This window comes from Barbus barbus, assembly GCF_936440315.1.
Source record: "Barbus barbus genome assembly, chromosome: 40".
In the NCBI taxonomy this organism is placed as follows: Eukaryota; Metazoa; Chordata; class Actinopteri; order Cypriniformes; family Cyprinidae; genus Barbus; species Barbus barbus.
This window is the reverse complement of record NC_136718.1, coordinates 5,091,923-5,105,877: the sequence shown is the minus strand read 5'-3', so window position 1 is coordinate 5,105,877 and position 13,955 is coordinate 5,091,923. Positions and strand designations below refer to the sequence as shown.

The window sequence follows — 13,955 nt, the reverse complement described above, 5'->3', positions numbered from 1 at the left end:
ATCTTGTTACTGTGCTATTTAATAGTGTTTGCACTGTATTTTGTATTTTAATGTCCAGTGCAGAGTTGATGTTATACGACTCGTTCAGTGAAACGCTTGCCGACTCAGTGATCAGCCGTAAAACAGTGATTCTGTTCAAATTCCCTATAAAATCATAAATTATTCCCTTTGAGCTAAATTTACGTTTCCCTTATACATTCAAAGATTTTGTGAAGTTGCGGGACAGTAATAAAAAGGGCTATTGTGAAACGGTTACTGTAAAAGGGAACTATTCAAGAGCTGTGTTGAACAAAAAAAGAAAAAAGAAAAGAAAACACAAAAAACAACACACAAAAAGGTTGAACAGATCGAGAGACCTGTCAAAATAAAACCTAACACACAAGAAAACCAGTAGCATATTATGCTTCAGTAGATTAAACACTGAGTTTTATTAAACATTCATCAATTCCCATTCGTCAGTATAAATAATAGTCAAAAACAGTCAGTTTTACATTTTTACAGTGAAGGATTAAAAACACCAGAAACAACAGAGAAGTTTCACTCCCAGGTGAACAACAGACCCAGATATATTAGGAGTTTGTATGGCAAAGTCAAAATAGTTTGAATAGACATTCTCTACAAACACGCTTATCAGCAACTAAAAACGGTATTATCACCATCCACCCATATACACCATATACTCTTAGAGCAGGTTTCATCAAATAATTACACCAGCATATGTTTTTGTATTAAATGTCTGCAAATCCAGAGATGGATGCTCCGGGTGTGTGTTCACTGCTGTGGGTGTGCACTTTGGATGGGATAAATGCAGAGCACAAATTCAGAGTATGGGTTACCATACTTGGCTTCATGTGACGTCACTTTCACTTTCAAATTATTGCCCATAAACACAGTTCATAAAATACAGAACGAAAATAAACAGAACAAAAGCCAAAAACCTGAGCTCACATAAAACGATTAATACTACTCCTTTGTTGCTTTGCAAGCACTGTGGATTTCTGCATTCAGAAAATGCAAGAGTAGGAATATTTATCATTATTGGTACTGTAGAACTGTAGTAAAAATTCAGAATACCGTCATTGCATTTAGGCTGTCTTGGTCGACTATTGATTTATGATGACGTCACATATTTAGGCTACACTTCCTGAGATAATTGTCACCTTCTCATCAGGTCAGGTCTGGAAATTGTTGCTAGCTGACTGAACCTGTTGTCCAGATTTTTAAGCATCTCTGGATGAAAGTCATCCTCTGGAATGGATATTGCATCCAATTGATCATTGGTTGTAGGCTGTTCTTCATTTGCGTAACAGTGCGGTTTGTAAATATCAAGTTCCTCATCATGGGCTTGGAGAGCAAACAGTTTCTGAGGAGAAGAAGAAAAAATTAAAACCCATGAAAATTATTCACCATCCTGTCACACATTTGGACATACTTGACCAAATGTATTTCTCATGATCTAACCTGCTGATCTAAAGTTATAAATGCTCACTCAACTAACAAGGAACATTCTCAGAACTTTGATTAATGTTCTGACAAGGTTCTCTTGAAGTTATGAACAAATGTTCTTCCAGTAATATTAATAAAATATTCATTTAGTTATCTGCTCTTTACTATTGTTCTCAAAACATTAGTACAAAATCATTACTAACAAATCATTCATGGAAGGTTTTATATCTGAAAATGTGTTAAACCTTTATTTCGAAAGTCCACTTTAGATGTTCTACTAACTATAATTAACTTTGCTGTTCAACTAGCAATCATTAGAGTATTAGTAGACTGTCTGCTGAATATCTTTTAACTTTATTTTGATGCTCCCCCAACAGACATTCTACTGATATAAGTAACTTTGCAAGTCCATGCCAACTTATTCTACTAACCTTAACCCTAACCTACTGTAACTAATAGTCTAATGAGAGTCACTTGACATGTAGTTACAAAGTTACTTATAATTAAAATGTCTGTGGACTATCAAAATAAAGTGGAACCAAAACATTTCATTTGGACATTCATTTAATGTTTTTTTAAATGTTACTACTTTTTTCAAAATGCTTAGAGAACATACAGAAGTAACTTTGCCATAATGTTTGGAAAATTCTAAAATGGAATGTTCCCTTAATGTTCAAACAAACAAACATTAATATTTTATAAAAAATATTAAAAATTAATATTTTTATAGGCTAACTTAATGGGAACATTACCACAACATGCTTAATTAATTAATTCATAAATTTTACATTACATTTTATTACTAAAATTCACAAATTATAGTTGTGAAATGAAGAAAGTAGAGTTGTAATGCATGCTTACAGAGGCATAAAATGTTCTCTATTCTTTTTCTATCCACTTGTCTTCTTTTTATTTATTACAAAAAATGACCCCTAACACTAGCATTCTCTATTCTTTTTATATTCTTTTGACTTGTTTTATTTTATATATATATATATATATATAGTGCGAAAAGACCCTCTGAGACTAGTGTTCCCTACTCTTTTTCTATTACTTGTTTTGTTTATATATTACTTCTATTGTCCTCATTTGCAAGTCACTTTGGATAAAAGCGTCTGCTAAAGGACTAAATGTAAATGAAAGTGTAAATGTAAAATCACCTGCTTGATGACAATGGCGAGTGTTTCATCCAAGTAAGATGGTTTGGTGTTGTAAGAAGAATTGCTTCTAAAACTTGATCTCACACTCGATTGCTGGTTGAAAAAAGCACAGATGATGATGTGAGAAAGGCTGAGCTGGAGTTCTTATATGATGTGAATTATTACTCTCATTTTATTCTTACCTGTAAATTGTCTCTGAATGTACGTCTTGTGGAATTCTGGAAAACATACATTTCAGAAACAATCCATCACAAAACAAAGAAAATGACCAACATTTTGAAATGTTGCTGTAGCTGTTAATACTAACCCTATATGTCGAGCGTTTGAACGTCTGTTCGCTGTAGACTGACGATGGAGCCTGTGAAATGGCCTGCTGTCCTTTATGCATCACCTGGATATCATGAAACAAAATGATCATTTTAAGAAAAGGTCTCCTGGGTAACAGTTTAGGATACTGTACCATCATTAATGAATAACTACAAATGCTGGGTTAAATATAACCCAGCGCTGGGTTAAAAAGGGACGAACCCAGCAGTTGGGTTATTTTGACCCAGCAGTTGGCAGAGGGGGAAAGTCCGGGGGTCAGAAAGTAAAAGTCCTGCCATATGTTTATTCCACCCATGAACTCAGCGGCTGATTTCACCAGAGGAGGAACCAAGTCATTCCTTTCAAGTCACAAGCAAGTCTCAAGTCAAATCCCTGGGTGCCTGGGTCGTCTTCGGTTCAATTAGTTTTGTCGTAGAGATCGTTTTGTTGAGGGAACAACATCCATTTCTCGTGGCCACGACATAAGGATGTTTAATGTGTAAACAAACCTACATGACCATAGCAACCCGGGATTATCAGGGATACATTAATATTTTATTTTGAGTTAAGAAATTGTTATTTTAATTATTATAGAAATTATTACATATTTCAATTATTACATTGACCATAGGCTTCCGGACTGTAGGCAATTGCACGCGATGTACACAGCATTAATCATGAATAGGCTAAATGTTACATAAAGTACATAAAATAAAATAGACCTACAAGAAAACATTTTTATCCATCCCACAGTCTTGCTAGCTGTGTGTGTCCATTAACTGATCGTATTTTTCTGTAATATTTGTATATTATTATTATTATATTATTATTATTACCCTATTATTATATTTTTATATTAGATTTTTCCCTTCATTTTGATCTCTTTACATAACGTTCTGACGAGTTTTGTAAATAAGCCTACTGTAAATGCTCGACATAAAGTTTTGATTATGCTGACTGGAATTTTAGCCTATTGGAAATGCAGTTTAAAGGTTGAATTTAACATACAGTATATTTATTTTTTTTCTGCGAATTAATAATTATTCATATTATAGCCTACTGCCTAGCGTTTCGTTGAGGAATTAATCATTCACGTAGTTTCATATGTAAATGAAAACACAACACGCTCATTTATCATCATGCACTGCATAAATAGCCTACAGTCATAAAGTATTGGCATTATTGTCAGGCGTTTGCAATATTTGCTAAATATATGGTAGAAAATAGCATAATTATATAGAACGTTAATTAGATATACACAAATTGAAAGGGGAAATAAGAAAATATTATATATGAAATAAATATAAAATATAGCCCTAACAAGGTAATATAACCTAATTAATAATATACATATATTAAATTAAATGTTTAATGTTAATAAAAATGTTTTATCCATATCTGATAATCCCGGGTTGCTATGGTCAGGTAGGTTTGTTTACACTTTAAACTCGTGGCCACGAGAAAAATATAGCTGTGTCTCATTTAGAAGGATGCGTCCTTCGGAGATCTCATTCAAAGGGTGCATATGTCATCGAAAAGCAAGTAGGACACTCCGAATGCTTCTTTCACAGGAATTCGGAGGATGCATCAGGTGTATCCTTCGCTGCTACAGATAACCCACAATTCTTTGCGTTGCCGTAAACAACCGTAATTAATTTGAAAAATGCTGGTGCCGGCAGATGTACACACAAGCGCGGTGGTGTTTTCAACTTAACTTAAAGTGGAAGTGAAGCAGTCAGTTAAATTTACATTATTTAGTAAAGTGATTTCCACTTTGATTAAAAAATATATAACGAACATGATTAATGTAACCATTTTAAAGAAAAAAGATTGTTTTTAATAGTTTTTGGAGCAAGGGCGCCGCCATCTTGCAGTACCACAGCGTGTGACGTCACGGGGTTGGTTCGCCCCGATGGCCAGTATAGTAATATACGCATTTCTTTACATTTTGAACACACGCTTGTTTTGAAATGGAGGACGATGACCTTGAAAGCACTGTTGAGTCCATAATAAGTTCAATTGCCTATGCATTTGAGTCGATACGGCGATGGAACCGAGCAGTAGGGGTTGGAGAAGTCGTGAACCTGCTGGTTTGGGGTAACATTTAGTCATTTGGCAGACACTTTTATCCAAAGCGACTTACAATTGGGGAATACAAAATGCGATTCATCTTGAAGAGGCAGGAAGTGCTCGTAACACCAAGTCTCAGTCATTGTTCAAATAAGTACAAGCTAGTAAGGGAGGGAGAGAAAGACAGAGGGAAAGATAAAGGTTTTTTTTTTTTTTTTTTTTTTTAAGTTTAGGATGAAGTCAAGTACTGCCGAAAGAGATGAGTTTTCAGTTGTTGCTTGAAGATTGACAGGGATCCAGCATTCCAGATAGGGGTGGGAAGATTATTCCACCAGCCAGGAATGGTGAACGAGAATGTTCTGGAGAGTGATTTTGAGCCTCTCTGTGATGGTACCACAAGGCGTCGCTCACTAGCAGATCTCAGACTTCTGGAGGGGATGTAGGTTCGTAATAGTGAGTGGAAGTAGGAGGGTGCTGAGCCTGTGGTAGTTCTGTACGCAAGCATCAGTGACTTGAACTTGATGTGAGCTGCCACTGGTAGCCAATGCTAGGAGATGAAGAGAGGCGTAACATGCGCTCTTTTGGGCTCATTGAAGATCAGTCGTGCCGCTGCATTCTGAATCATTTGTAGAGGTTTGATTGTGTTTGATGGCAGACCAGCCAGAAGAGCATTGCAGTAGTCCAGCCTAGAAACGGCAAGGGCCTGGACAAGAAGTTATGCAGCATGCTTTGTCAGAAAGGGCCTGATCTTTCTGATGTTGTGTAGTGCAAATCTGCAGGATCGAGCAGTCTTTGCAATGTGCTCTTTGAAGGTCAGCTGGTCATCAAAGATTACACCAAGATTTCTGACCGAAGTTGATGAGGTAATCATTGATGAGCCGAACTGAATCGTGAAGTCATGCTGTAGAGTCGGAGTGGCAGGGAAGACAAGAAGCTCCGTCTTTGCCAGGTTGAGCTGTAGGTGATGTTCTTTCATCCATGCCGAGATGTCCGCCAGGCAGCCTGAGATCTGTGCAGCTACCGTTGGCTCATCTGGTTGAAAAGAGAGATAGAGCTGTGTGTCATCGGCGTAGCAGTGATAGGAGAAGCCATGTGCATGTATGATGGGACCCAGTGATGTAGTGTATGTGGAGAAGAGGATGGGTCCAAGAACCGATCCCTGAGGAACTCCAGTGACCAGTTGATGTGGTTTGGATACCTCCCCTCCCCAGGCCACCCTGAAAGATCTACCGGTGAGATAGGATTCAAACCAGCGAAGTGGAATCCCAGTGATGCCCAGTGATGAGAGAGTAGACAGGAGAATCTGATGATTGACAGTGTCAAAAGCAGCAGAAAGATCCAGCAGAATGAGGACTGATGATTTGGAATCGGCCTTTGCAGTTCGCAGGGCTTCAGTGACTGAGAGTAGCACAGTCTCTGTTGAATGGCCACTCCTGAAACCTGACTGTTTAGCATCCAGTTTGTTGTACTGTGAAAGAAACCGTGAGAGCTGGTTGAAGACAACTCTTTCGAGTGTTTTCCCTACGAATGGAAGGAGAGAGACAGGTCTGCAGTTTTCTAAAAGAGAAGTGTTTAATGTAGGTTTTTTGAGCAGTGGGGTTACCCGAGCCTGCTTGAATGCTGTGGGGAAGATGCCTGTGAGGAGAAATGTGTTGATAATGTGTGTGAGTGCTGGTAGGAGTGTGGGAGAGATTGTTTGGAGAAGGTGTGAGGGGATTGGGTTGAGAGGACATGTTGTAGGATGGCTGGGTAAAGTGCGGATTGGAAACAGTACTCGTTTACGTGAATACTCCTCAAGACTGTCATTCTGATTTTATTTTGTGTGCATTTGCTGATGAAGGCGCAAAAGAAAGCTTAATTTGGTACTCACGTGCTGTCCGAGCCGAGCTGTGGCTTTTTGTGTGTGTGCGGTGCCACCGGCACATGATTACCGCATGAGAAATGTCTATCCCAGCGTGTAAGTACCGCATTGAAATCTATTTTGTGCTGTCTCATGCTTGAATGGCTTAAAACACTTTAATATTTAAACTGACAAGGCTTAAAACACGTGAGAATGATAAACTTTATTGAGGAAGCAGCACTGCCCTGTTCAGAGAGGTGATTAAACACTACGGCCTGTTAACAGCAGGAAAGCTAAATGTATTCGCAGATGAACATACTGAATGAAGCATTGTTTGTTTACATCAAATTGCGCCTGTCATTATGAAAACAATGTTTGGGATACAACGATCAAAACTTATCATATAGACAGTTTGATGTTGAATATTCATCCAAATGATGGTGAAAACCAAATTATTTGTGTGTTAAAATAACATTTGTGTGTTCAAAATGTAAAGAAATGCGCATATTACTATACTGGCCATCGGAGCGAACCAACCCCGTGACGTCACACGCTGTGGTACTGCAAGATGGCGGCGCCCTTGCTCCAAAAGCTATAACAAAACAACCTTTTTTCTTTAAAATGGTTACATTAATCATGTTTGTTATATATTTTTTAATCAAATTGGAAATAACTTTACTAAATAATGTAAACTTAACTGACTGCTTCACTTCCACTTTAAAGTACCTCCAGTAAAAACAGATAAACTTTGTTCTTAATATCCTCCTCCTTTTTTCTTTAACAGATGTCTATTGTATGTACGCTGCAACTCCTCAAACATTGAGCAAAATAAAACAAAAGCATTTGTTTTTCAAATTACTTTCTAAATTTAGAAATAATTTTCCTTCATTCAAGGAGTGTGAGAGCGCAACGATTCTCTAAATGTGTTGGCAAATCAACGTGATACTTCCTGTTTCCTTTTCTTCCCATCCTACGAAGGCCGTCTCGTTTTTAATTCTAGGTTGAGGACACTTCGTTACGCATCCTACAGAGCATGCGACCTACAGAGGATTCGACCTCCGGAGGACGCATCCTTCTAAATGAGACACAGCTTATGTCGTTCCCTCAACATAGCATCTCGATGCCATGACATAATATCACATTCACGACAAAACTATGTGAACCGAAGACGGCCCCTCCCGGGCACTGTATTTGAGGGCTATGTAAAGTATTGGATAGTAATTATTCAGGTGTTACTACACCCTTCTAAAGCAATTACTATTTTTTTTTTTATAAGACCGTGATAACTCCTTGGTAATTACTGAAGTCATTGTAAACTTTTGAGGTTTTTGTAAGATCCTGGTTAGTAATTCATGTTTTGCAAATGTTTCATGTAGATCTTCACTTTAGAATACGGATCCAAATAATTAGCAGTTTCTTCAGAAGGATGTAGTAACACATGAGTCATTACTATCCAAAACCGTAGATTTAGCTCAAAAGCTTACAATGACGTTAGGGAGTTAAGATGCTTTTCACTTTAGAATACTGATCCAAGTAATTAGTAGAAAGGCAACTCCACGCTGTGTCCTCTAGAGGGCCCTATGGGGACACCTTCAGCGTGACCGTTGTCTGAAGCATGAATGAAAAACGACAATGAACTTGACATTGGCAGGCGGCAGTCTATGACGTAAACAACTGCGGGTATAAAAGAGCACCTGTGTAATACGTCAATCTTACTAGCCAAAGCTGAAGGTTTGTCAAGGTTAACATATGCTGCTCTCTCATTGAATGTTGACACTGCCATTCTTAAAAAAAATTATACAATGCTTCTACACTTTGTTTGGATGAATATCCTCATCTATATGGAATCTGATCCCTAATGTTGTTTTTTCCAAACTAGGTGGTTTAAGTTTCTTATTAATCTGTAACTATAACATCATGAAAATCCCTGTCAAATGATCTCTTTTTCATAGGCAAATGTTGTTGGCTTGGTCCCTCATTTTTAAACACAATGTTACACCTCACTCGTATCTAATCTGGAATAACAAGAATCTAATGTATAAACACAAATCTCCTTTTTTTTTTTAAATTGGTTTAAATATGGTATTATTTTTGTCTCAACTTTTCAGTCAAAATGGTTCAATCTGTAATTACTCTGAGTTTTTAGCAGCTAAGCATGGAATTCCTGTTAGTCCGAAAGAGTTTTCAATTGTTGCTGATGCCCGGATAAGTGCTCTCTTAAAAGACTTAAGAATGATATTAACACCAACCCTTCTTTCTGTTTAGAAAACAATGAAACGTCTTTACATTTATTCTGGAATTGCTCTTACACAACATTTTTGGTGTGACATTCTTGACTTTATCGAATGTTATGTGAATCCTAATTTTGAGTTTACTTATAGCAATCATTTTTGGCTTTCATGAATGTGAAAAAAAGTGATGCTTATTGTATAAACCTTTTTTTCCTGTTAGCTAAATATCATATTCATAAATGTAAATTTTCTAAATGCAAACCTCTTTTTTTAAGATTCAAACTTGAAATGAAAATTTATTTTGATTCTATTGAGTTCTCTATGAATATAAAAGCAATAAGATCAATGACTTTGTTGAAGGACTTGGCACTTCCTTTGGACTGAAAGACTGAATGTCCCCGAACGGTTGTTGTATTGTTATGTTTTGACGATGACATTTTTTTTTTTTTTTTTTTCAAGCATTCAATTAAACAAAAAAACTGTGTAATACGTCATCCTCTTCTTTGTCTTCAAGCCCTTGTGTACGGAAGCACAAATGTTTGACTCACGAGAGAATAGGATGCGCTCATTGTTGGCATTCACGGGGCTACTACTAGCAGAGGTAAAGCCTGTCTTTACTCAAGTTTTAGTCAGCATTTGCACGAGCACGTTCACCTCTCGAGGGAGTTGAACAAGCTTAATGCAGTGTATTCTCCTGATTCTTGACGAATTTAATGTTTGAACAGAGTGTGTTTGGCTCTCGGGGGAGCTAAATGCACGCTGTGAGATGTGACTGCATTAAGTATGCCTCGAATGCTTGATTGACTATAAAAGATTGAGAATTGAGCGTCTCTCACCCGTGTCTCGGGTCTCGTGGCTGCCAGGGCAGTTAGACAGACCGATCACGGGATTGTAGGCGGGGCATGGAAGGAATCTAACGAGGAGTGCTTTCTCTTTCAGAATTTCTTTTTTGTTTCTATTTGTTTTTTCAGAATAGAAACTGTGTAATGAATGTTTTTAGGTTGAGCATGGTTTGTGCTCCTCTGACCTAGAGAGTTAGGCTGAGCACTCTGCTCCCTAGAATTAAAAAAAAAAAGTTGCAGTTATGTCGGGTTGTGAGGCTCTCTGTGAGCTTCCCTGATCAGCTGTTCTTGAGCCTGGTGCACTCCCCTCCCTTTGTGGGTCGCTATGCCTAGATTTCAGTTCCCTAGAGCTCCGCTTAGGCAGTACTATTAGTGTATAGGCTCTATAGTGAGCCTCACTACTGTCTCGGGCGTTCAGTGTGGCTAGGTCTCGTCTCGTTCTAGGGAGTCATCATGCTGAGACCTCCACTCTTAAGAGCTCATCAACTAGGGCTGAGTGTTGTTAGGCTTCCTCTCATTTAAGAGAGTTATTCTGCTAAAGCCTCCGCTCTCCAGAGCTCCGCTTAGGCAGTATGAATGTGTAGGCTCTTTCTTTGAGCCTCACTAACTGTCTCTAGCATTGAGTGTAGTCAGGTCTCCTCTCGCTGAGAGAGTTGTTATGCTGAGACCTCCACTCTTAAGAGCTCTTCATCTAGGGCTGAGTGTTGCTATGCTTCCTCTGGTTTTAGAAGAGCTCCGCTCAGGCAGTATTAATGTGTAGGCTCTTTCTTCTGAGCCTCATTAACTGTCTCCAATAGCCAGGTCTCCTCTTGTTTTAGAGAGTCAATATGCTGAGACCTCCACTCGTAAGAGCTACCCTACCAGGATCGAGTGTTGCTAGACTTCCTCTCACTTAATAGTCATTCTGCTTAAGCCTCTGCTCTCCAGAGCTCTGCTTAGGCAGCCCTATTAGTATGTAGGCTCTTGTTTGAGCCTCGCTAGCTGTCTCTAGCGCTGAGTGTAGTCAGGTCTCCTCTCGTTCTAGAGAGTCATCATGCTGAGACCTCCACTCTTAAGAGCTCCTCAACTAGGTTTGAGTGTTGTTAGGCTTCCTCTCATTTAAGAAAGTCATCCTGCTGATGCCTCCGCTTTTCAGAGCTCCGTCTTTGGCAGGAATATGAGTTTGTAGGCTCTTTCTTTGAGCTTCAATAACTGCCCTTGGCGTTGAGTGTAGCTAGGTCTCCTCTCACTTTAGTCGATATGCAGAGAACTCCACTCTTGGAGTTCCATACTTTGGTGGGAGAGCTAGTCTATGACGTGGCAAGCTTGAGCTTGCCTGTAGGAGGCCTTTTGGCTTGGGCTATGGCCACGGCGATTTGCGGGGGCAGGGATATATTCCTCTGAGTCTTTGACTTAGGAAATACAGTATTTGGACACTCATCCCTCAGCATGGCAGCGTTGGTATTTTGTTCCCATAGCGCCCTCTAGAGGATGCAGCGTGGAGTTCCCTTTCGAAATCCTCACAACCCGACATAACTGCATGGTTATGCATGTAACCATGGTTCCCTGAGAATAGGGAACGAGTTGCTGCGTCTTCGGGCATTCCTGCATCTCCTTCAGACAAAGAAGTGGATGACGTATTACACAGGTGCTCTTTTATAGCCGTAGTCGTTTACGTCATAGGCTGCCGCCTGCCTATGTCAAGTTCATTGTCGTTTTTCATTCACACACCGGACACGCCAAAGGCGTTCTCATAGCGCCCTCTAGAGGACGCAGCGTCAGTGTGACTGACTAATGGGATCTCGCCCGAGAGCCCAATCACCTTCGAGTGTTAACAAAACAAGCCAGTGACAGTTGGTGTGCATGTTTCAATGGCTGGGTCTGCCTCCTCCCGGGGCAGCACTTGCAAGTTCACCACCTGATCCCTGAAGGTTGTGGTGGTAACTTTGGGCACATATCCAGGCCAGGGTCTCAGGACAACCTGAGAGTCAGCCGGCCTGAATTCTAGGCATGAATCGTCGACCGAAAATGCCTGCAGGTCCCCTACCCTCTTGACCGAGGCCAATGCAGTGAGGAGCGCTGACTTCAATGACAGAAACTTAAGCTCTACTGACTGCAGAGGCTCGAAGGGCTCCTCCTTCAAGGCCGCCAGGACCGAGGGGAGATCCCAGGAGGGTACCAGATGAGGGCGCGGAGGATTTAACCTCCTTGCCCCTCTGACCTGATGACCAAGTCGTGCTTCCCCACAGACTTACTGTCTACTGCATCGTGATGTGCGGCAATAGCGGCAACATACACTTTGAGGGTGGAGGGAGACAGCCTTCGCTCCAACCCAGCTTGCAGGAAAGAGAGCACGACCGTGATTGGGCATCTCCGGGGGTCTTCCCAGCGGGAAGAACACCAATTGACGAACAGGTTCCTCTTCAGCCTGTAAGCGTGTCTTGTAGACGGGGCTCTAGCTGAAGTGATGGTGTTTACTACCGCTGGAGTTAGCCGACCTAGAACCTCCGTGTCCCGTCCAGGGAGTCTGGAAGCGGGTGCCAGAGGGTGCCCCCTCTCTGAGAAAGGAGATCCCTCCTCAGAGGAACTTGCCAAGGAATGGCTGTCGCGAGGAGCATTAGTTCTGGGAACCAAGTCCGATTGGGTCAGTATGGCGCTACTAAGAGGACCTGCTCCTCGTCCTCCCTGACCTTGCACAGTGTCTGTGCAAGAAGGCTCACTGGGGGAAATGCATATTTGCATAGGCCCCGAGGCGAGCTGTGTGCCAGTGCGTCTGTGCCAAGGGTCCCCTCGGATAGGGAGTAAAACAGCTGGCAGTGGAACGTGTCCAGGGAGGCAGCTTGTGAAGGGCCCAGTTCAGAACACGCAGGTCCAAGATTGGTCATAACCCACTTTATATATATAGTTATTGATTAGCTAATAGTGAGCTACCCGTTTCAACTGAGCACTATTACTTACTAAATTATTAATCATATTTTCTTGTTAGATAATAGTAGTTACTGCAATGTTAATAGTGCATTAGTCAATTGTTCCTGTGTAGTTATTCTCATTAATGAAGCAACAGTATTCTAAAGTGTTGCCGTCTCCTGTTTATGGGAGCAAACAGGATGCAGAATTTCAGTTTAAGGAAGTAGAAATAAGATCTGCTTTTAACACTTAATTTAATTTAATTTAAACATTGATTTTTTTCTTCTTCTTTTTTTTGTTTTAATCATTCATGAACAATTTATCATAAACACAACATACAAGGTATTTCCAGAAACATTATAGATTAAATTAAAATAAATGTTTGAACTTGGTTTGGCAGCAAAATATTATTTCCCAGAATGCTCTAATTCACCCCAATTGTCAAAGAACATGAAGAGTTTTATTGTTACTCACGATTTGTGTTGTGACCTTCTGGCTTGAGTTTATATTTGTTGTTGCATTTATACCGTTTATGTTGGAAGAATCAGTTTTGTGAATACCTACACTGGAAGGCACCTTCATGAACACATCAAGATTTACATTAAAAGTTATTCAAGGCAACAAATGTTTAATGTTTGATATAAATTTGGGTTGAATTTATCAATACTTTACACTAATGTTTGGTTTATTATAGATAAACAATGAATTATGTTCTAACCATGCTCATGTTTACAGCATTTTTTATCTATAAAGGTAATGTAATGTTATGTGTGTTATTTTACAGTATTTGTTATATTACAATAATTAATTACAACACTAATAACAAGTGTGTGCGTGTGTGTGTGTGTGTGTGTGTGTGTGTGTGTGTATGTGTGTGTGTGTGTGTGTGTGTGTGTGCACCTGGTATTCATCACGTCCTGGGGACCAAATGTCCCCACAATGATAGTAATACCAGTAAATCTTAATCTTGTGGGGACATTTTTTGGTCCCCATGAGGAAACAAGCTTATAAATCATACAGCATAAAGTTTTTTGAAAATCTAAAAATGCAGCATGTTTCCTGTGAGGGCTAAGTTTAGGTGTAGGGTTGGTGTAGGGCAATAGCACATACAGATTGTACAGTATAAAAACCATTACGCCTATGGGATGTCCCCATAAAACATGGAAACCCAACA

General features: G+C 39.7%; 1 protein-coding gene across 4 annotated transcripts in view; it reads right to left on the bottom strand.

Moving 5' to 3' along the window:
- Positions 1–392: 392 nt before the first annotated feature.
- The window catches only part of LOC306859714 (cadherin-like protein 26), a 32,542-nt gene continuing 18,979 nt past the window's right edge, over positions 393–13,955 (bottom strand). For 2 of the 4 annotated variants that reach the window (XM_079400918.1, XM_079400920.1), the window contains 5 exons: positions 13,256–13,357; positions 2,914–2,997; positions 2,789–2,824; positions 2,607–2,699; positions 393–1,363 (listed from right to left, as the gene is read on the bottom strand). In XM_079400918.1, coding sequence (XP_079257044.1) covers positions 1,157–1,363; positions 2,607–2,699; positions 2,789–2,824; positions 2,914–2,997; positions 13,256–13,357 — 522 coding nt within the window. In that variant the 3' untranslated portion in view covers positions 393–1,156. The remainder of the gene's footprint in view (positions 1,364–2,606; positions 2,700–2,788; positions 2,825–2,913; positions 2,998–13,255; positions 13,358–13,955) is intronic. The other 2 variants (XM_079400919.1, XM_079400921.1) reach the window with 1 other exon arrangement.